This window comes from Dipodomys spectabilis, unplaced genomic scaffold (genome assembly GCF_019054845.1).
Source record: "Dipodomys spectabilis isolate Male_0828 unplaced genomic scaffold, ASM1905484v1 ptg000563l, whole genome shotgun sequence".
Taxonomy (NCBI): Eukaryota; Metazoa; Chordata; class Mammalia; order Rodentia; family Heteromyidae; genus Dipodomys; species Dipodomys spectabilis.
Genome location: NW_024871240.1, coordinates 261,210 through 283,524, shown reverse-complemented (window position 1 = coordinate 283,524; position 22,315 = coordinate 261,210). Strand labels below are relative to the sequence as shown.

At 62.7% G+C, this 22,315-nt stretch overlaps 1 protein-coding gene across 1 annotated transcript in view; it reads right to left on the bottom strand.

Moving 5' to 3' along the window:
* Positions 1–1,077: 1,077 nt before the first annotated feature.
* LOC122100097 (voltage-dependent L-type calcium channel subunit alpha-1C) overlaps positions 1,078–22,315 on the bottom strand; it is a 220,025-nt gene continuing 198,787 nt past the window's right edge. Inside the window, exons 19-29 of the mRNA XM_042670495.1 lie at positions 20,862–20,921; positions 17,973–18,079; positions 16,733–16,820; positions 16,169–16,276; positions 15,703–15,755; positions 15,303–15,449; positions 14,259–14,460; positions 13,747–13,905; positions 13,519–13,629; positions 1,413–1,496; positions 1,078–1,098 (exon numbers count right to left, since the gene is read on the bottom strand). Of these exons, the coding sequence (XP_042526429.1) occupies positions 1,078–1,098; positions 1,413–1,496; positions 13,519–13,629; positions 13,747–13,905; positions 14,259–14,460; positions 15,303–15,449; positions 15,703–15,755; positions 16,169–16,276; positions 16,733–16,820; positions 17,973–18,079; positions 20,862–20,921 (1,140 nt within the window). The remainder of the gene's footprint in view (positions 1,099–1,412; positions 1,497–13,518; positions 13,630–13,746; positions 13,906–14,258; positions 14,461–15,302; positions 15,450–15,702; positions 15,756–16,168; positions 16,277–16,732; positions 16,821–17,972; positions 18,080–20,861; positions 20,922–22,315) is intronic.

The following is a 22,315-nucleotide window of genomic DNA, read 5'->3' as shown; positions in this document are numbered from 1 at the left end:
GAGGGGGTGGGCCTGAGGTGGGGGGGCATGGGGGAGGGTGTGGGGGAGGGTGTGGGGGAGGGAGTGGACCTGAGGCTGGGGGGTTGTGGGGGTGGGGGAGGGGGGTGGGCCTGAGGTGGGGGGGCGTGGGGGAGGGGGGTAGGGGAGGGGTGGGGGTGGGGGAGGGGGTGGGCCTGAGGCAGGGGGGAGGGGGGTGGGGGAGGGGGTGCCTGAGGCAGGGGGGAAGGGGGTGGGCCTGAGGCTGGGGGGTTGTCGGGGAGGGGGATGGGGTGGGCCTGAGGCGGGGAGGGGGTGGGGGGAGGAGGGGTACCAGCGGGGTGCTGCCGGTCTCTGTGGGTGGGTTACGCAGGCACTTACGCAGCCTGCCCATGCGGGCTGCTAGTCAAACCTTTTTATTTCATTTTTGGTGCCAGTCCTGGGCTTGACCTCAGGGCCCGCGTTCCGTGCCTTAGCTTAAAGCTCGCACTCTGGGCTGGGAAGGTGGCTCAGTGGTAGAGCGCTTGCCTTGCATGCCTGAGGCCCTGGGTTCGATTCCTCAGCACCACATAAGAAAAACGCCGGAAGTGGCACTGTGGCTCAAGTGGTAGAGTGCTAGCCTTGAGCTGAAGAGCTGAGGGACAGCGCCCAGGCCGAGTTCAGGCCCCACGACCGGGACCCAAAAAAAAAAAAAAAAAAAAAGCTCACACTCTTCACCATCTGAGCCACAGCTCCACTCTTTTGCTGGTGAATTGGAGATCACAGTCATAGACTGTCCTGCCCAGGCTGGCTTTGAACCTCGATCCTCAGACCTCAGCTTCCTGAGTGGCTGGGATGCCAGGCATGCGGCCCAGGCCCTGGGCTTCCTGAGATTCTGTCAGTGTAGAGGTGGGCGGGGTGGTGGTGTGAGGAAGGTAGGCTGCTGAGGCCCCGGCCTGGGGGCGGGGGGGGGGGGGGTTTGCAGAGAGAGTGGGAGGGAAAGGGGGCTGATGTGGGGGGTGGGGGGAGACGGGGTTGTACGAACCCCCAGGGCCTCCCGGAAGCCGCAGACCAGCCCTCATCTCCTCTCTAGAGTCTCCAGAGCCCCCAGAGCGGCAGCCCCTATACAGAGAGCCATGCAGGCTGAGGGCACGGGAGAGGGGAGAAGGTGGGAAAAACCAACACTGCGGAGGAGAGAGCCAGTCCCAACGTGAGCCACAGCCACGGAAAATTCCAACAAAGCAGTGAGAAAAGGCGTCATCAGAACCCAGGTATGCCACAAGGACAACACCCAAAAGAACAAGAGACGGAAATCAAAAAAGAAGGAGGTGGGGGGTGGTGGTGGAGGAGATCAAAAAACAAAGGACAGATGGACGGACGGATGGACGGATGAACGGACGGACGGACGGACGGGAGGGGCGGGAAAGACGGCCGGGCCACAGACGCCGAGTACTTACGTGCACTTCGGTGATTGCTATATCAACAATGCTACCCACAACAATCAAGGCGTCAAATGTATTCCATGCATCACAGAAATAGTGCTGCATGAGCCAGAGAAGCCAGGAGGAGAGAGAGAGGAGGGCAGGGCAGGAGGGAAAGAAAAAAAAAAACAACAAACAGCAGGGAGAGGGGAATGAAAACAAAACAAGGCATGAAAGAGAGGAGAGAAGAGAAAAAAAATGAGAAGAAAGAGGTTACGAGGCATTTCAAACACTCTTACCACTCTACACAACTCTTGGCGGCTCAAACCTGGACAACCTGGTTTTCGCGGGGCGAAGAGGCCTGACAAAAGCGGGGTTAGTTCCGGGGGGCGCCGGAGGCCGCCTGCTCCCTCCGCTCCGGCCCGGCACAGCCGGGCGCAGCTGGCACAATCGGAAAAAAAAAAAGGACAAACTCCCACAAGGCGACGGTGGGCTCAATAAAAAGTGTGACTGGAGGCGGGTAAAAACAGGAAATTAAAAACAACAAGAACAGCAAACGACAACATAAAAAGGCAGAGAGAGAGGGGGGGGCACGGCGGGGGAGGAGTGGGCGGAGGGGGCTTCCCTGGGGGGTGGAGTAATACTCACATTAGTCTCACTGAGAATGACATCAATTATGCTCCCAATCACGATGAGGAAGTCAAAGACATTCCAGGGATCACTAAAGTAACCCTACATGAAGCGGGGAGGGGCAGGCAGGGCGGGGATTAAAAAGGAGTATTAGACAGACAAGAACAGAGCAGCAACATCACCACCAGAATCATTGTCCTGGCCTCGCGGGTGCGTGTGTGTGTGTGTGTGTGTGTGTGTGTGTGGTGGTGGTGGTGGGGGGGATCGGGTCTCTGCTGGAAAGTTCCGGAGGGTTCCCCCCCCTGCTCCGGCCGGGAGCCCCGATGGAGGGCACAGAGCGGCGGGGGACAGGTTGAGAGCACCCCGTCCTGGCTCACACGGCGTCCGTCTGGCAGGTCCATTCTGCCGCTCACCATCCTGGGCACTGGGCCGAGCAGGCCACGGGGTGTGTGTGTGTGTGTGTGTGTGTGTGTGTGTGTATCAGGACCTGGCCAGCCTCAGCATCTCTTACGCCTGTCGGGAGGGAGGGGGGGGGGTGGGGAGAGGGTCCTGGGGTGGGTACCGGAACCGATGTGGGTGACGGGCCACCCGAAGTGGGAAACGCTACCCGAGACTTTGCCGAGGCAGCCCTGGGGACAGCAGAGAGCCAGCGGGGGGATCTGTACACGGAAGGGGACGGACACGGGGCTTCTTTGCTCTGTGTCGGATTTAGAGGCAAAGAGAGGCCAATCTTCACAAAAAGCTCTTTGGAGATTTTTGTGGTCAACCCCGGAACAGGCCGGGCCCGGTGCCCTGACCGACTGTCATCCCTGGCCAGAGAGGTTCGTCTTCTTTAAGAAATGAACTGTGGCTCCCCTGGCTTTCGAGGGAGTGTTCGGAGTGGGTGAGGCAAGGGGCAGCCCGAAGCCAGGGCTCTCGTGTTCACTTTCCAGAACTTTCTTTCTGACCGGGCCGGAGCCTTTGAGGCAGACAGGGAGTGTGTGTGTTTGGGGGGGGTGGGTGGGGACTTCTCTCTCTAGTGAAGTCGCATGCTGTGTGTGAGAAGCCATCGACTTCCTCCCAGGTTCTCAGACATCGCCCACAGAGCAGGAGAGAGCTGAGCTTTGGGGGGTTCAGGTGTGTGTGTGTGGTGGGGGGGAGTCGGGGGCGTAAAGGCCCCTCAGCGGAGCTACGTGTTTCTGCGTGCTCTCTGGATGCGCACGCCATCTTTGTGGGTGGAGATCCCGGAGGGAGGGGAGAGAGGGTGAGGAAGAGAAGGGAGAGAAACGAGAAGGCCAGGGTCCTGCCGCCAACCTAGAGAACGTGGCAACTCCATGTTATTGGGGGAGGGGGGGGGGAGAGGCAGGAGGGGGCGGGCAGGGCTCAGGGAGGGAGGGCGATCTTCCCCGTCCACCAGAGACCTGAAACGAGACGGAGAGCGTGGCCGCGTCCGCACCGCCGCTGAGAGAGGAGAGAGGGGGAGGGAGGAGAAAGGCAGAGCAGAGGCCGCGCGTTGAGATCCAGACGCACACAGTGTACACGGAGAGGCTGAGACGCGGAGGGGCTCCGTCCTCGCCCGGATCCGCACCTGGCTCTCCCCCTCTGTGTGTGTGCAGACAGACAGGGCACGCACACAGTCTCCTCCACCATAGCTCTGCCCGCCCCCCCGCATCTGCACGGCTACACTGGGTCCTGGCTGCCCGGCTGTGCTGCTGGAGCTGTTGATGGCCATCTCTGTCTTCTGCAGAGCCTCAGAGGCTACAGAAGCCAAACCCATCTGTTCCCCCGCGGCCGTGGGCTCCCACGGAGCCGGCCCCGAAAGGACACCGGCCCGGCTGGAGGCAGGGGTGAGGAGGTGCGTCCGGGAGGGCAGGCAGGGTCCCTTCAAGCCCCGACCTTCCCCCCTCTCCCCTCCACCAGCCCCTCCTCCCGCCCTCTCCACACCCCACCCACAAAGCCCGGGGCCGCCATTTTGGTGAACAGTTTGTCCAAGGGAGACACCTGGCCAAGTCTTTGCCTGGGCGGGTTTGAGAGGAGCGTGAGCGTGGTGCGCTCTCTAACACACATCCCTCCCGTTTGATGGAAGCCATTGCTAACTGGGGGAAAGCAATACTTTTTTTCTTTTATAAAATCAGGTTGATCCAAGGCCTGTCACCCTTCTTTCTGCAGATATCAGAGCTTCAAATGTGGGGTGGTCAGGGCTGGGGAAGGATGTGCTGGGCTCTCCGGGAGGTGGCAAACCAAACCTCTTACTGTCCAGTTCCGCAGAGCCACACAGGGTAGGGGGCGGGGAATGAATGGAGCTCGCAGGGTGGAAGCCGTCCCCCCTCACCCAGTCCCATCGATCGGGGGGAATTCCTCCTCCAGATTCCCAGGCCTCTGAGACCAGGCCGGAGGGAGGGATGGTCACTGACAAACATGCCTCTGGCCAGGAAGCCCTCCCCCTCCCTTGCACGGACTAGGGTGGGCAGAGCTGATACGGTGTCAGTAAATCCTATCAGGAAGGAAAAATGGCTGCAAGGATGCCTTCTACACTGCACAAGAACCGTGCGCTATCTTCTGTCTTGGGAAATCATCGCGTTGAAAAGAGGTCGGGGGGGGGGGGGGGTAGGGAGAGTGATTCTCAGAGCAGCGTGGGCAGCAAATCAACTCTGCCATGTGGTGCCTGGGTGACCAGGCCGGCGAACCTGACGAGGGGCAAGGTTCATTTTGGCTCATGGTTTTGGAGGTTATAATCCACAGTCATGTGGCAGCCCATGCCGGTGGAGGAGGCCGTGATGGTGGAGGAGGCCCGTTCACTTTGCAAGTTGGGAAATGAGGAGAAACAGGAGTCCCAGTATTTCCTTCGGGGCCTAACTTCCTCCCGCCAGGCCCCACCCCCAATGACTTCACTTCCTCCCATTAGGCTCCACCCCCAATGACCTCACTTCCTCTCACTAGGCCTCACCTCCTAAGGTCCCACCACTTCCCAGTAGACATTCAAGATCCAAACAACAGCATTAGTCTTGAGCAAATAACCTCTCTGTGCCTCAGTTTTCCCACCTAGCAAACGGGACAAATTGTAGGGTTAAGGTGGGGGTTACACCAGGCCATAGAGAACCACGTCCAGTCTGAAGAAGTAGCTATGGTCTCTCTCCCAGGTAAGCGGGACCCAGGTTCAATTTGGACTGAGTAGAACAAGAAGCAAAGGAGAAGGGAAGAAGATGACGTTTCTAGAGTCTTCTGTCCACCCTCTCCCTAAGGCCCTCTGGCTGAAATCGGGCCGGCACTGGGCAGGTTGTCATGGTGGTTTTGTTAGACTCGAGTCCACTGTTGAGCGCCGGGTTCTTAGCATGATGCACACAGAGAAGACTCCTCCTGGGGTCAAAGGCCGGGTGCTGGGCATGCTGCCGGACGGGCCAGTGTCTCTGACCTGGAGCGCAGGATTGCTGCGGGTGACGCTGGAGTCACATTCTCTGCGCTTGGCTCAGAGCGGATCCGCGGTGGTGTCTGGAGGACCGCGGTGGGCAGGAGCCGGGCCGTGTGCCTTCATCCATTCCCTAGGACTGTGTCCTTTAGTCTCGGGAATTTCAAGGTAGAAAGTTGCTTGGCTGCCATGGTTTTATTTCTCTGCGCGGCCCCTTCCTTACAGAGAGGTGTGACAAACCCAAAGCCGCAAAGAAGGGACTGGGAGCTCAGGGAAGCTCATCTCCCAGGCGGGGGGACCTGCCGGGACAGTTGCTTCCCCAGGCTGCGGGGAGCAGCAGGGGTGGAGCCGCTGGCCTGGGGCAGGGCGGGTGAGCCCCGTGAACCCCATGCCCGCCCACCCGAGGTGAGGGCAGGGGCCTCAGACCAACATGGCCGCGATGGCGGGATCTAGAGCCGGCCCTCCCCTTCTCTGTGGGGATGGCTGGGCAGGTGGCGGGGCGGGAGGGGGGGTCGTCGGTGGTGGGGGGCCGCCTGTCCTGCGCAAGGGCATCCTCAGCTCCCACCACCCATCCGTCACCCGCCCCGTGCCCTCTGACCTCCCGGTGGTGTCTGGGCACCTGACCTGACGGGCCACGAGAGCCAGCAACCAGCCCTGCCTTCCTGAAGAACGTGGCGTGGAATGACCACTGTCCCTGCTTCCACGGGGTTGGGGGGCTCCCGGGGGCGCACACAGGTTATCCCACCACGCCGTGCCTCAGTTTCCTCACCCGCAAAGCGGGAGTCTGTGGGGCGGGTGTGACTTGCGGTGTTCCACCACCTGAACCGTGCGCCAGCCCGTTTTGTGCTGGTGATGCCAGGTGCTGGGATACAGGCGGGCACCGCAGAGCCCGGCCTCATGGTGGAGATGGAATCTTGCCAGCATCTTCTGGCCCCGGGGATTGCAATCGCCTCCCGTCTCTGCCTAGATTAAAAGCTGCAGCCGCCCGGGCGCCCCGGGGCTGCCTGCCACGGAGCCCGGCTGGCTCTCGTGCTTGGGACCCTCCTTTCTGTGTGTCCAGCCGGGGTGGTGGTGGGTGGGCTGGCGGTGCCCCGGGGCTGGAGGGTGCGGCTCTGCCTCCGTCCCCTGGGACAGGGACACAGATGGGGGGCGCGGGGTGACGTGGGGGGGACTGCCGCGTCCTTTCCCAGTGTGAGCAATTTCCACATTCGATAATTAAACGAAATCGCTGACACCACCCTCCCTGCCCAGGGCTTTCTACCGAGTCCTGTCGTTTGTTTCCATCACCGGTGGTAACTCCTGAAAGCGGTCAAGCAGCCGGGCAGGCAGGCAGGCAATCTGTCACAATGTTGGTCTTGGGGTACAGGGGGTACAGCGTGGTGGCCCCGCCCCCCGCCCCGACAGGGCCCCCCCCTCCACCCTGGGCACGCGGCAAACAAGCCATCATCGGGAGCGGGAGTGCCGGGTGGCCAGTGAGCTGCTAGGAGACCGGTTTCGGCTTAGGGCTGCGCCTGGGCCGGCGGCCTCCAGGGGGCGCACTGGGCCCGCGGCAGGCTCGCGGAGGTGGCGCTGGTGTCCCTCCCTGGGCTCGGGCTCATGGTCCTGGGGCAAGCGGGCAGCGCCGCCCACGGCCGTGTGGTGGCCTGTCCATCCCGATGGCTTTTTTTCTTTCTTTTTTTTTTTTTTGGTCTGTCATGGGTCTTGAACTCTGGGCCTGGGCGCCGTTCCTCAGCTCTCCAGCTCAAGGTGAGCCACAGCATCACTTCCGGTTTTCTTTTGGTTTATGGGAGATCAGAATCTCACCGACTTTCCTGTCCGGGCTGGCTTTGAACCGTGATCCTCAGATCTCAGCCTCCTGAATAGCTAGGATGACGGGCGTGAGCCACCGGTGCCGGGCCAGATGGCTTTTGAAAGACGTTTATTCAAGATGCTGTATGCAAGTGACACTGGCCGCCGAGGACTTCGGGCATGGAGCTTTTTGAACTCAGTGTCTTGCGTTTGCGATGTCAGAGCTCTGCCCCTGGGCCTTGGGTTACTTTTGAGAGAGGGCCCCGTGTTGTATTTATTACTTGTTATTGGCATCGCCGGTTTTCCGGCCTGGGGGGGGTCTGAACTCGGCGGCTGGGTGCTCGCTCACCGAGTCACTCTTTTTAGCCTGGCTTTCTTCCCACTGGTTGTGTATTGACTTACTTTTTTGAGGTAAGGTCTTGCTTGCGTTTCACAGGTGTCCCTGCATCGCAATCCGCCTGTTTGTGCTTCCCAGGAAGAGGGGGTGCTTGGGGTGTACCGCAGTGTCCAGCTAGTGGCTGAGAGGGAACCTCCCAGCCGGGCCGGGCCCCTAGGTCAGAGTCCCGCACGCTCTGTCAGGAAAAGCGGGGGCATATTATACGTTACTTGTCACAGTCAGGCTTTGGTCCCTGCTACCAGAGCCTCAAATGATGTGAACGCTTCATACGAAGTTTGCTTTTGCTTTTGCTTTTTTGTGTTGGTACTGGGGCTTGAACTCAAGGCCTGGGCGCTGTCCCTGAGCTCTTTCACGCAAGGCTAACACTCTACCACCGGAGCCACAGCTCCGCTTCCAGCTTTTTGGAGACTAAAAGTCTCATGGACTTTTCTGCCTGGGCTGGCTTCGAACTTTGATCCTCAGATCTCAGCCTCCTGAGCAGCTGGGATGGCAGGCGTGAGCCACCGGCGCCTGGATTCATTCAGTGTTTAGAGAGGTTCTGAGTTTGTTTGTTTTTTTCCTTGCTGGTCCTGGGGCTTGCACTTTCGGCCCGGGCGCTGTCCCTGAGCGCCTTTCATTCAAGGCTAGCGCTCTACCGCTTGAGCCACAGCGCCACTTCTGGCTTTTTCTGTGACTGATAGGAGATAAGAGTCTCACAGACTTTCCCGCCTGGGCTGGCTTTGAACCAGGATCCTCAGATCTCAGCCTCCTGAGTAGCGTGGATTATAGGTGTGAGCCACGGGTGCCCGGCGGATCCTGAGGTCTTTGAAGGAGAATTTTTCAGGTCGTTGTGGGGTAGGGTCACTCATGCCCGTGTGTGTCTTGCAGAAGATACGGCGTTGATGAAGGACGCAGGAACCGCACATCCCAGACCCCAGCAGGGCGCGTGCGGGCTGTGGCCTCACCCCCTCGTTCATCTGTGACGGGCCTCGGGCTCTTCACCCTCCTCTCCAGTCCCGTCCACGTCCCTTCGCTCCCGAGTCTCGTCCGTTTCCCTGGCTTCCGTCTCCTCGTCTCCCGGGGTGAGGCGGCTCTGGTGGGCTGGCTTCGAGTTTCCACTTTAGGAAAAAGTCTGGCTCGGCGGACTCCTAAAATAGACCTGCAGCCCAGGCTCCCTGTCTGAATTCCAGGTCGTCACCGCCGGTGACTTGTACGAACCTACTGTGTCTCCAGATCTCCTGCCCGTCATTAGTTCCAGGTCAGCTACCCCCCACCCCGCGGGGACAAGCCAGGGGGCCGTTCAGCACCCCTCGATTCCTCATCCTCACCCCTAAACTCGCCATGCACAGACCCCCTTCCCTCGCCACCTCCGTGGTCTGCGGTGCCTCCGAATTTTACCCCCCCCCCCCAGCTCCGTGCTCTGGTTCTAAACAGGAACATGTGGTCATCCATCGCTGGCCGGCGTCCCGTCTCCCGGGGCTCTCTACGCCCCTCACACGGCCCCGGGGGCTGTGTGTGCTGGCCTGGCCTCTACCCCAGGGCATGGGCTTCTTCTGCCCAACATGCTCCTTTTCTGGCTCTTTCTCAGCCCGACATCTGTCTTCATTCAGATGGGTGCCTCTTCCTCCTGACTCTCCTGGGCTTCCCTGTTCTTCCTCCTTAAGCACTGGAGTCCCCCTAACCCTCCTGCCCTGAGAGCCCGTGAAAATGGCACCTTCTCGGAACCATGGCGCGGCGCCAGGAGCTCTTCACAGAGGGGCCGGGACAGCCCAGGGTAGGCAGGAGATGGTGGGATGAGGGAGAGGCCGAGGGAGGCCGGGGGTCTTGGGAGGGGAAGGGAGGGCTGCAGAGGGGGCCAGCATTCCCCGCCCGCTCTCCTCTAAGGAAGAAGATGACGGGCGGCCAGGGCCCGCTAAGGCTCACTGTTTATCTTTAGATTTCTGAGATAGGATCTTGCCGTGCGGCTGAGGCTGGCCTCTGCTCCAGATCCTCCCTGCCTCAGCCTCCCCAGGTGCCAAGATCACAGGTGTGTGCGTGTGTGTGTGTGTGAGCGTGTGTGTGTGTCACCGTGCCCAGCTCAAGCTGTTCACGGGGGACTTCTTTTCAGCTGGGATGTGAATGCTGGTGAGGCAGAAGGTTTCCCAGCTTGGTAAACTGAGGCACCTTCAGGGCCAAAGAACGGGTCCAAGTTAGAGATGTTGGCTCTTGGAAAAACCGGCCCAGGCAGACGGAGTCTCTGTGCTGGCGTTGCCTTCAGCCCCGGGTTCCCGGAGCCAGGCACGCTGCCCACACACTGGGGGTGACAGGCCTTGGGCTCCTGGTGGGGTGGACGTTAGTCTACTGCCACCAACACCGCGCATGCATGCGCACAAGGAATCTCGCACCAACACTGCTGTGCACGCGTGCAAGGAATCTGGAAACAGGAGGAATGTCTAGGCCCTGGAGATGGAATGAGTGCCCACGGCGAGAGGCTGAGCTGCAGTCCAGTGAGGCCTGGCAATACGGCGGCCAAGCTGCCCTCTGCTGCAAGGCATGCTGGGACTGGCTGTGGGGGGGGTACGGCGGCCAGGCTGCCCTCTGCTGCAAGGCATGCTGGGACTGGCCATGGGGGGGGGTACGGCAGCCAGGCTGCCCTCTGCTGCAAGGCATGCTGGGACTGGCCGTGGGGGGGGGCTGGCCAGGCTGCCCTCTGCTGCAAGGCATGCTGGGACTGGCCGTGGGGGGGGCTGGCCAGGCTGTCCTCTGCTGCAAGGCATGCTGGGACTGGCCGTGGGGGGGGTACGGTGGCCAGGCTGCCCTCTGCTGCAAGGCATGCTAGGACTGGCCATGGGGGGGGGGTACGGCGGCCAGGCTGCCCTCTGCTGCAAGGCATGCTGGGACTGGCCGTGGGGGGGGCTGGCCAGGCTGCCCTCTGCTGCAAGGCATGCTGGGACTGGCCATGAGGGGGCGCCTGGCTCTCACAGGGATTCTGCTGTGTGTCACTCGAAGTCTGGCAGAAGATGGCCAGACTGGGAGAGGGCGGGGAGGATGGGCGAGACCATCTGGCGTGGTGAGCAGCTGCGTGGACAGTGCCAGGACGGACAGAGGGAGGACGGCAGACGCAGCTGCGTCCTGGGAAGGAAGCGGAGCCAGGGCTGTGCTGCCCGCGCATCGATGCCCGTGGCCACCGAAGGGCCAATGGCCATTAACTTTAAAACATGGCTTCCTCGGAGCATTTTAAGTGGTCTCCGGGGCCTCGCGAGGCCGCTGGCATCGACGGCCTGCGTGGGACACTTTGAGACAGGCCCATCCAGAAACTTCCATGTATCCTCGGCCTTGGAATACCCTGGGGTCTTCATTTGTCTGGCCACATGAAAGTGAGCCCCGAGGCTGCAGACGGTTCCAGAAGCCAGAGAGTCTCCTCTTCCTCCCACTGTCCTCTGGGCCTCCTCTGGGGGGGGGCCAGGGGAGGGGAGCTGAAGCGGAGGCTTTGATCCCGAGAGCTGCGGGGGACCAGGGTGAATCTCTTCCCCTCGGGGGAGTGAGTCAGAGACACGGAGCACCGGCTCGTCTTAAGTGTCCAGAAGCTGGAAAGGTTGCTGGCAGGCCCTGCCTCTTCCCCCCCCCCCCCCCGGCCCCTCCACAGCCCCACGGCTGGCCGGCACCGGCTGGCCGGCACGGATCCACAAGTCTCTTCTTGGTTCTTGCCGATCCATCTTCCCTGGTCAATCCCAGGGCTGCCATCTTTCTCTCTGGGATGTCATCTCTCTGGGATGACGCTGTCGCCTCTCTGGGACCCACGCCTTTGTTGAGAGCGGACTCTCCGTGTCTCCCTCCCTGGGCACTGCGTCCCCTCCACGGTGAGGTCAGGACCGTCCACACAGGCGGCGTCCCGGGCCCTCAGCTCCCAGCCCTCCTGGGAGGAGTTCCGGTGCCGGGTCAGTCCGGTGGTGCTGGCTGCGTGGACTGGTCACCATCGGTGGCATCTCAGTAAGACCGAGTTCTCCAGCCCACAAATGCCTCCACTTTATTTGCCTTGCTTCGGTCCCTCTCCGTAAAGATCTTTTACAACTTTGTCTTTGAAAAAAAAAAATCTCAGCTGGTTTCCATGGGATTGATTTATCCTTGACTGCCGGACGTTTCCCCCCCTACGGCTTATTTGTAAAGGCGTCTAATTCTTTTCCCTCTTCGCTGATAGACTTCAGCTCATCCCGGGAGGACAATCCGGTTTTCAGTCACTTTCTGACGATTCCAACGAAACCTCTTTTGCCCTGATGGCCGTGGTCCAGCATGACCGCAGCCCGGGAGGCTCAGGGCTCCTCCGAGGGTCCACCTCCCTTTCTCTAGGGAAGGAGAAGGCCTCGGGCTTGCTTAGGTCCCCAAGGACGTGGTGCTGGGGCCTGACGGGAGGACCTGAGCCCCGAGGAAGGACGCCCGGGAGAGGCCCAGGTTGCCCTGCCCCCTTGAGCCCAGCTAACGCAGGCCGCCAGCCCGAGAACCTCCAGAAAATGGGAACCTTTTCCTCGTCGTCAGTTCGTTGCTTCTGGCATTTTATGGTAGTCATAAGAAGCCGCGTAGTAACATCCATCTTCCACTTCCTTCTTTGGGGCAGGGCGGGGGGGGGGGAGAGGACAGCAACCGCTTAAAAGTACAAACGCACCCGTGCCATACACCAACACGCGTGCCAGCCTAAAGCCCGGCCCGGAATCGTCACTCACGGGGAGGTATGAAGCTGCTGGGCAGCCTCCAGCAGAGCCTGAAGTGGTTTCTGGTTTGTTTCTTTTTTTTTGTCTGGAAAATCTGAGCTCCCTTCCTGCACTCTATCCCTCCAGCACGAATGTAGCTCAGCGACAGGCCGGGCCCGGCTGGCCTCCATCCCCTTCTCAGGCTCTGGCCAGAGACACAAACTCACCCTCTGCCCTCAGGGTATGAGTACCTCCAGCCGTCCGGCGCGGCCCTGCCCCTCCTCTGGGAAGAGTCTCCCGCGTTTGTCCCCGGCTGGGAAGCCAGCCACGGAAGAAGGCAGGAAGCGCGCCACAGTCTGGCGACTGACCCGTAGCCGCAGCTGCTGGGAGCCGGCTGCCAAGCCATCACCCGAGCTCATGAGCCGAGTCCGAACGCCACCGCAGGCAGGCTCCGCGGGCGGCCGCAGCCAGGAACACCTCTGAGTCCACTGCCGGGCGACTCAAGGCGTGGAAATAGTCAAACCGCATGCCTCACGACACCTGGAGAAAGCCATGCCGGCCGGCACCCCCTCCCCCACACCCCGCGCTCCCCGCCCTGCCCAGCCGCGTCGCCATAGCGATGGCCGGAGGCCCCCAGCGCCGTCCGACCATCTCCTCTCCATTGGGAGACCGCAGACCCCGGGCAGGGGGCTGACCTTGGAAGGGGTATTTTTTACATCACCCGACCAACATGATGTCGGTGGAGGTGTCTCGTTCTCTGAAAATTAGCCAGAGATTTGACAGAGAGGAAGAGCAAGAACGGTGACAAGACCGTCTGTACAGCTTTTCTTTCTGGTCAGCACTGGGATTCGAACTCAGCACTCTATTGCTCGAGCCCCGCCTCCGGCTCCCAGTCTGTCCTATCTTCTTCGCCTCGAAAGCTCGTTTCCCTACAGGGCACCTGACCTGGGGACCCGCTGGAGAATGGCCCGTGAGCTGTGGCGCCGTGAGACCCATTCGCAGACCCCCCCCCCCCCCCCCCGTAGCTGACCCACACGGCCAGAGGATGGAAGGGGTGGAGCAGAGCCCTGTGTGCGTGCGGGGCCGGCGCGCAGAGGTTTGGCTTGCCAGTCTGTGGGAAACGGGAGGGGAAGGGCTGGGGCTCGGCCTGGTGGGGCCTCCACTTCCCGGGGGGGCTGGGGAACCCTGGCTGGGCTCTGTGTCAAGGAGTTGGGGCCTGTCCCCCTCTTGGCCAGGTGTGCCCTCCTGCCCCCAGCCCCTCCCCCTCCCCCCGCCCCCGGTCTGTCCTCAGAGGTCTACCTTGGGTTTGAAGGCGATGAGCTTCAGGATCATCTCCACAGTGAAGAGGCCGGTGAACAGCATGTTGAGGATGTTCATGGCGGATTTGAACAGGCAGCTCTGGCCGTAGTGCTGAGCGGAGAGAAGGGAGGGGCGGTGAGGGAGAGGCGGGGGGGCGGGGGGGGGAGGGCAGGCAGGATCCCCGGCTCCTCTCTCCCCCCTCCCCCCCTCCCCTGGCCCGGGACTGACCTGCATGGCCAGGCAGATGGTGTTGAGCAGGATGAGGACGAACATCAGGTACTCGAAGTAGGTGGAGTTCACCACGTACCACACCTTGTACTGGTGCTGGTTCTTGGGGATGTAGCGCCGCAGGGGCCGGGCCTTGAGCGCGTACTCCACGCACTGTCGCTGGTGGGGCCACAGAGGGGAGGGGTCAGGGGGCGGGTGACAGGCAGAGCCGGGACCCCCCCCCCGTGCCGGGACCCCCCCATGCTGGGACCCCCCCATGCCGGGACCCCCCCCATGCCGGGACCCCCCCGGGCAGGGACCCCCCCATGCCGGGACCCCCCCCCCGTGCCGGGACCCCCCGCATGCCGGGACCCCCCCCCATGCCGGGACCCCTCCCATGCCGGGACCCCCCCGTGCAGGGACCCCCCCCCATGCCTGGACCCCCCCCATGCAGGGACCCCCATGCCGGGACTCCCCCCGTGCAAAGACCCCCCCCCCACCGTCTCCCGCCCCCCTCCTTCCCCGAGAGTCACCTGGTTCTTGTCCAGCTCGCAGTTCTTATACTCTTGCTCGCCTTGCTCCTGGAAGGTGACGATAACGAAACCCACGAAGATGTTCATCATGAAGAAGGCGATGATGATGATGTAGATGATGAAGAAGATGGAGATCTCCACGCGGTAGTTGTAGATGGGGCCCTTGTCCTCGGTGTGGGAGTCGATGGAGCGGTACAGCAGCCTGCGGGAGGAGACGGCGTCGGTCCTTGGGGCGGCCTGGGGTCAGGGGAGCGTCCGGGTTCAAGTCCCGGCCTTGGACAAATCACTCAGGCTCTTTGGGACACAGACTCTCGCTCTGTGAAACGGGACAAGAGCTCCTGGCCCTCCAGGCCGCTGATGTAATGCGTACAAAGGTGCCGGGAGCCGGGGGAGCCGTTGAAAGGTCACACGCACCGCTGCTTCCCCTTCACACACAGACACTCGGGTAAATATTGAAACAGCGGCTGTGCGGGGAGCGGGCGGGAATGAGGAGGTGGAGGTCAGACCAGACATGGGCTACGTCCGACAGGAAATATCCATCCGTTTAGACTAAAACAATAAGTATCGGTGTGAGCGTGGCTGCCCGTGTCGCCACCGCGGCCCATGCACCGCGCACGGCGCTCTGCTCAAGGGGTTTGCGTGTGTCTGATCCCCACTCAAGCCTGGGCTCTGCCCTGCGCCCCTGAGTTCCCATCCTCCGTCAGCCCGTGGGCGACGCGCAGACCCCTGGCTCGGGAGGCCGTGCGGGGGTTGGGAAAGGGAGCAGACATTGCTCGTGTTGGGTTGAAGTTTCCAACGCGTTCACGTCTTAGGCCGCGGTGTGGCTCCGTGGTAGGGGGCTGGCCGAGCGAACGCACGCAAGGCCCTGGGTTTGATCTCAGCACACACGCGCGTTCTGATCTCCTAGAAGAGTCGTTACCACGGGTACGGGAAGGCCGCCCTGGCGGGGCCGGGCGGGGGCAGGCAGGGCGCCCCTCTGGGAGGGTGGTGGGCAGGGTTGGGGACATCCGACGCCGGGCAGTGGGCGGCGGCCCCGGTACTCACTCTGGCCACCCCTCGAAGGTGGAGACGGTGAAGAGGGCCATCATGGCGGTGAGAACGTTGTCAAAGTCGAACTTGCTGTTTTCCCAGCTGCGGGGCTGGATGATGGGGTGGTCCACCTCCCCATCTTTGTAGGTGATGTAGTTGCCCCTGCCATGGCAGCAGACTGGGTGTTAGTGTCGGGGTCCCCCTGTGTGGCGTACTGCGTGGGGACTTGGGGAGCGCTGGGGGGGGTGGACTGGCGAGGCCGGGGCCACGCACGCCGCGGGGCGGGGGGGGGGGGCGGCACGGTCGGAAGCAGTACCGCGTCCACAGCTCTGACCGCGCGCCGCGAGCTGGCCACCAGCCCCCGCCCTCCCCGGCCGCCCGTCTGGACCCCGGCGGCACGCTCATGCACACTCACTTGCACTCGGCCTCGGTCTGCTTGGAGCTGTCTGAGCAGGTGTAGAGCTTTCCCTGGAAGGCGGAGGAACAGCGGGGTTGGTTAGAGACGCCCCAAAATGGGTGGATCCAGAGGACGGGGGGGGGGGCAGGGCAGGCTTCGGGATGAAAAGGCCTGAGAGAGCCCACATATGAAGGGGAGACAGGCTCACCCCCACGGGAAGGAAAGACAGGCTCACCCCCACGGGAAGGGGAGACAGGCTCACCCCCACGGGAAGGGGAGACAGGCTCACCCCCACGGGAAGGAAGCCGTCCACGGCGGGCAGGCCCGGCTGAGAGGACGGAGCAAAGCCTCCACCCGCCTCGGCCTTCCCAGGGCCGGGGCCTGCGGTCACTCGCCCCACGTGCTGCCTGGGCGGCTGCCGTGTCCCTTTCCCGGGGGGCGGTGGGGTGAGGTGGGGGCAGACCAAGCCCCGTGGAGACCTTACCTTGAAGAGCTGGACCCCGATGCAGGCGAACATGAACTGCAGCAGCGTGGTGACAATCACGATGTTGCCGATGGTCCTGATGGCCACGAACACGCACTGGACCACGTGCTGCAGGGGACAGAGGGACACACACACACTGAGCCACGTGCTGCAGGGGCCGGAGGGCCGGGGACAGGGCAGGAGGGCAGCCCGAGCTCGTGGAGGAGGTAGCGCAGACACGTCGGGGAGATCAGGAGAAACGGGGCTGAAGAGACACGGCAGACAGTTGTCCCGTGGGGAGCCCAGAGCACTGGGAAGCAGGGGTGTGGGGTGGCTGGGGGCCCAGCCCTCGCGGCGAGGGCCTCCCATGTGGGAAGTTTTCTTGGGGCTTCAGGGTTTGAAAGTCCGTTCGGCACAGAGTGAGACTCCCAGTGGGACGGGACTCGGCGCCAGCCTGGCAGGCACCTGGCTGGCCCGGCCGCCATCTTTCCATTCGAGTGTCTCCCTGTCCTCAGCGGAACCCCCAACGGGAAGCTTTTGTGCGTGGAGCCCCCCTCCCGCTCCCTGGTGCCCCCACCAGCTCACCTTGAGTCCTTTGGCCCTGTTGATGGCCCTCAGGGGCCTGAGGACTCGCAGGACCCTCAGGATTTTCACCACGTTGATGGCACTCGACCTGCGGGGGGAGGAGGAGGGGATGATGGATGCTCAGAAGAAAATGGGGTCGGCCTCGGGGTGTTTTTACTTCTGTCTCCCGCTGCAGGAGCCCGGAGCGTGCTGGTCCTCCTCGGGGACCCTGAGCAGGCTGGGACGGCGGCCCCGGGCGGAGGGGCCGAGGTGGCCGCGGTTGGCTCCCCAGCCTACGTGCGGGTCAGGGGCCAGACGCCGATAAGCAAGTTGGCAGGCGTCTCTGGCGATGGCGCCAGTGCCGCAGGAAGGACACGGAGAGCCAGGGTCCCCGGATTCCCACCCCGCTCCTGCTACCTGCCAGCCACAGCTCCACTCAAGCTGGGCTAGGAGGAAGGATTCTTGGTTCAGGGGAAAAGGGGGATTTGGTGGTGGAGTTGGGCGGGAAGCTGGATCCTGTGAGCTGATAGTTCTGGGTGGAGCTGGAGACGGCGGGAGGGGTCTCTGTCACCACCCTGTCATCCTCGCGGCTGGCCACCAGCCGGTCAGGAAGGGGGCCGGGCCGCCAGCACATCTGCCTTTCTTTGCCATTGGCGTGGCTCAGAGCAAGTCTCACGAGGGCCTGAGTCTCAACTTTCCAATGTCCCATCCCTGAGCTGCAGCATGTTCATGCTCCCCTCTCCCTCCCTCCCTCCCTCCTCCCTCCCTCCCTCCCTTCCCCCCATGCACACACCCACACAACACACACACGCACACGCACGCACACACACACACACACACACACACTTTTTTTTTTGTCAGTCATGGGTCTTGAACTCTGGGCCTGGGCACTGTCCCTCAGCTCTTTAGCTCAAGGCGGGCGCTCCACCACTCGAGCCACAGCGCCACTTCTGGTTTTCGGGTAGTTTATTGGAGATCAGAGTCTCATGGACTTTCGTGCCCGGGCTGGCTTTGAACCGTGATCCTCAGATCTCAGTTTCCTAAGTAACTGGGATGACAGGCATGAGCCGCCAGCGCCCGGCAACACACATTTTGACCGACCGAAGAGAGAGGAGACGGAGAGGGAGGTGGGCTGGGGGTGGTGGCTGAGGAGCAGCTCAGGCCGTGATGGCCGTGATAGGGACGCCTGCTTCTTTGTCACATCTCCTCGCCCCCCCCGCCCCCCGCCCCGGCCGCCGCGAGCTGAGCCAACTCTACTCACTGTATGCCGAAGGAGATGAGGGACACGCTAACCACCAGCAGGTCCAGGATGTTGAAGTAGTTCCGGCAGAAAGAGCCCTTGTGCAGGAAGGCCCCATACGCGGTCATCTGCGGAGAACCAGCTGTGTGTGAGCGCCCGGGCCCAAGCCCAGAGACCCCCTCCACCCTGCCCGTCTCCCCGCGGCATCCAGACAGGCCCCAAGCTCTGCCCGAGAGGGCCAGGAAGGCTGGGAGGGACAGGGTGCCAAGAAGAGAGCTCCGCATGCAGCCATTCAACCGTGCCGGACTCCCCACAGCTTGGGGTGTCCAGGGGGCTCCACCTGTCAGACCATGCGGGTTTCGTGCCTGCCTTCAAAGCCCTTTAAGGCGAGCCCCTTCCAAGATGGTGCCAGCCACGTCAGGGCTCTTTGCCGAGCTATTTGGGCTGGATTTCCCCTCCTCACGTCCTCCTTCCCTCCCACCCAGCTGGCTGGCAAGGAGACCGGCCTAGAAAGGTGACCACCTGCCTTTGTCTGCCCAGGACTTAACGTCCACCCCCGGAGGGAGGGTTTAGGCTCAGCTCTTGCCCACGTCCCTTGGGTGTGGAGGGAAGGGTGGTATGGATGGGACGGGGGACACAGGCTCTGGAGCTCTGCTGACCTCCCTCCATTCCCCCCCCACCCCCGGTTCAAATCCCACCCCTGCTGGGAGCTGCTCTTCCCGGAGCCTCATTGGGGAAACCGAGGCTGCTCCGTTGGGTTGAAGGCACCCGAGAGCGTGTGGGAGACAGAACCCACGCCCGCGGCGCCGGCCCTGTGGCCGGGGCTTGGGTCGAATGCGGGGTTCTTCCTACGTGAGGGGCAGGGGCCTCTTCTGCTTCCCCGATACCCCAAAAACCTCAGGAGCAAGAGCACGGGCACGGACGGGTGGGGAGGGAGCTTTCTCTCTCTCTCTCTCCTACATTCCCCCCCCCCCCCCCCCCGCTGAGTGGATTGGACCCTGCGGATAGCCAGGGTGAGGCTGTTAAAAAAAAATCCACGGGCCACGAGGCAGCAGACAGAGGAAGGCTGTGGACGGGACGGCGGGAGGGCCTCCTCTCCTGGGAATCAGAGCATCCCGGGTGCCGCGAGGGGGCACAAGTAGCTCTGGTGGCCTCATACTTTCCATTGACCTTTCCCGGCCAGCAGCGGGCGGCAGGAGACTCAGACGCAGGGGTCGTTATGTAAGAGACCGTGGTGGGAGGGGGGTGGGGGTGGGGCTCGGAGCTTTGGGCCTCTTCCAGGGGCCACTTGGTCCAGTGTGGTCTGAAGGCCCTCAGGCTGGGCGGAAGACCGCCGAGGCTCAGGCCCCCAGCCCCTGGAAGGGCTGACCGCCTTCTCCCGCGTCCTCCTGCAGCCTTAGTGAGGATGGATGGTCCTGGCCACCTGCGCCTCGGCACAATGCCGGGCAGAGCCCACTCCGCCAGAGAGACCGGGGTGGGGGGGACCGGGCTGGGGGTGGACACGCAGCACAGCCAGCACAGAAGAGACCAGAAGAGGAAGAGAGAGGGGGCGGGAAGGGCCGCGCGCGGCCACCAGCACCATCGACACCCTGAGGGGAGGCTGGGGGCGGGTGGGAATGGTGGCTCGGCGTGTTTTCTCCTCCTGGAAAAGAACTCCGGTGCATCTGAGTCCAAGTCCAGAAAAAAACAAAAACAAAAGCACCCGTGGAAGAGGGGCCGGCAGCAGGTCAGGCAGCGCGGGCTCCGGGTTCCCAACCCTGGCTTCAGGAATGGGCTCTGCCTACAGTCGCTCTGTCCCTGGGCGGGGGAGGGGATCTAAGCAGCTCTGGGTAAGTCGAGGAAGCCAGGGGTGGGCCCGGCCGGGCCCCTGGGGGACAGCGCTGTCACCGAGAGCTCAGGTAAAGTGACATGTGTCCCTCGAAGGGCCGGGCGTGAGCTGCGAGTTTCGCTAGGACGGGAAGGGACTGCAGCTCCCAGGGCCGCATCAGCCCCAATCACAGGGCCTCGGGGGCCCGGGCCCCGGAGACGGACACGGTAGGCTCAGTGAGCAGTGCGTCACCCGACGTGCGTGCTCTGAGCAGTTGGCCCAGGTGCTGGGCGGCCTGGCCTGGGCGCCCGGGCTGGGGGGGGGGGGGCGGACCGTGACCTGGCTCTCCCGAGGGGCTGAGCCGGGGTTCTGTCTGGGTTGGGCATGGCTGCATGAAGGCAGCTCTGGAGAGCCAGATAGGGCCAGCGTCGAGCAGGCTGGGGCCTGGCTGCTCAGGCTCCCTGCAGGAGCTCCTCCACTCCCTCCTGGGCCAGGACGGAGCTTTCCCCCAGGGCACGGAGGGGCCAGATGCATCTCGCGTGATCGGCCGAGAGGTCGGGGTGGGAGCCTGGCTGCCCGTCCTGCCTGCGATGGCAGCGGTGTGGCTCCAGCTCGGCTCAGCCCCACATCCACAGCGAGCCACGGAGGAGTGCGTGGGGACGGACGGTCCCCGGAGACAGTGGCCACATGGCACCTTTACACGGGGGGGGGGGGGGGGGGGGCTCTTCCCTCTCTACAGAGCTCATCCGGGCGGGAGGAGAGCGATCGAGTTGGAAGGAGGGTTCTGCCACGCACTGACCAGCAATGGCGCAGGGGAGCCTGGAAGCCGGGCACGGCCGATGGCCGCGGAGCCCGGCCGGTGACGGGAAAGCCACCGGGAGCGTCACCACGGCTTGGGGGGGGGGGCGGGGCGCACCTGCTCTTGGCCTACAGCAGGACAAGGGGCAGTCCTGTCTGGCTCCTGAGCCTGGGCACAGTGACAGTACTAACTCTCCCACATTTAGTCTCGAGAAGTTAGAGAGAGAAAGAGAGAGCGAGGGGAAACAGAAGTTAGAGCGTCGAGGGCAGAGCAGAGGCGGAGGGGCATGCTCAGGGTGGGTTACCTTAAGGATAATTTCTAATGTAAAGATACTAGTGAAGACGTAGTCGGCATTGCCTAGGATCTGGAAGACAAGCAGAACGGGGTTAGTGGCTCAGAGTGACCCCAGGATGCACAGAGCCGGTGTGTTAGAGACAGGACAGCGGCACAGCAGGCCGGCGCGGGCCGGCCGGCGCGGTGCGGAGGGGCCGGCGGTTTGCGGGGCTTTACCTTCAGAGCAATTTCAATGGTGAAAATGGTAGTAAAAACAATGTCAAAATAAAACAGAATCTGCAAAACAGAAAAGCAACAGGGCGGGCATGGGATGGGGGCCGGCAGGAGGGAGCCGCCAGAGGGCTGGATGGAGCTTCCCCGGGCGGGAACGGGGTCCAGGCAGCGTCTGCCTGGCTGGCGGCTCTCCCCGTGAACCCAGTTTGCCTTCCAGCCCCCAAATTTGACCACGGGGATGTTTGTCAAAAGGGGAGAGGAGCCGGGCACTGGTGGCTCACGCCTGTCATCCCAGCTCCTCAGGAGGCTGAGATCTGAGGATCGAGGTTCAAAGCCAGCCCGGGCAGCAAAGTCCACGAGACTCTGATCTCCCATGAACCACCAGAAAACCAGAAGTGGCGCCGTGGCTCAAGTGGTAGAGCAGGGACAGCGCCCAGGCCCAGAGTTCAAGTCCCATGACGGGGAAGGATCGGCTGGTTCCTCATGGGGACACCCTGAGGGGGGCGGGGGGGGGGTATGACCGGCCAGTTGCTTCCCTGGGTGCGGACTTTCGTTCCAGGTCTGGGCAGGAAGGCTCCCCAGGCCAGCGCAGGCCGAGCCCGGCTGAGGGTTTCATCCTCTTCACACGCTGGCTGGGCTCAAGGGCTCATCTCAGAGTCTAGCTCCAGCGGGCCCAGGCCCTGAGCATGGGTGTGTGTGCACACGTGTGTGTGTGTGTGCATGTGTGTGCACACAAGTGCATTGTATGTGAGTGCGTGTGAGGCTTGGAGACACAGCCGTTCTGACTCTATCCTTTGAGGTGTTCACTAGGGTCGCGATGGGGCCTGGTTTGGACTGGTGCTACGGAAGGCGGCAGAGGCTTGTTTTAACTTTGAGTGCAGGGCCTTGTGTGCACGAGGCCGGCGCTCTGCCACCTGAGCCACACCTCCAGTCCTTTTGACCCTGGTGATTTGCAAGGCTGTCTCGTTCTGGGCCTGGCCTGGGATCCTTGTATTTGATCGGGCATGCTGCGGCACCCAGCCTCTCGGTTGAGGGGGAAGACTCTGCCCAGGCCGGCCCTGAACCAGGATCTTCTGGTGTCTGCCTCTCAGATAGCGAGGATGACTGGCTTGAACGGCTGTACCGGGCCGTGGCTGGCTCTCATCGGGGGCCAGCCTGATTGATCACTGTCACATTTGCCAACGCTCCCATCCCGGCCGGAGGGCTCTGGGAGCAGGCGGGAAGCCAGTCTTCTGGGCAGAGACGCCGGGG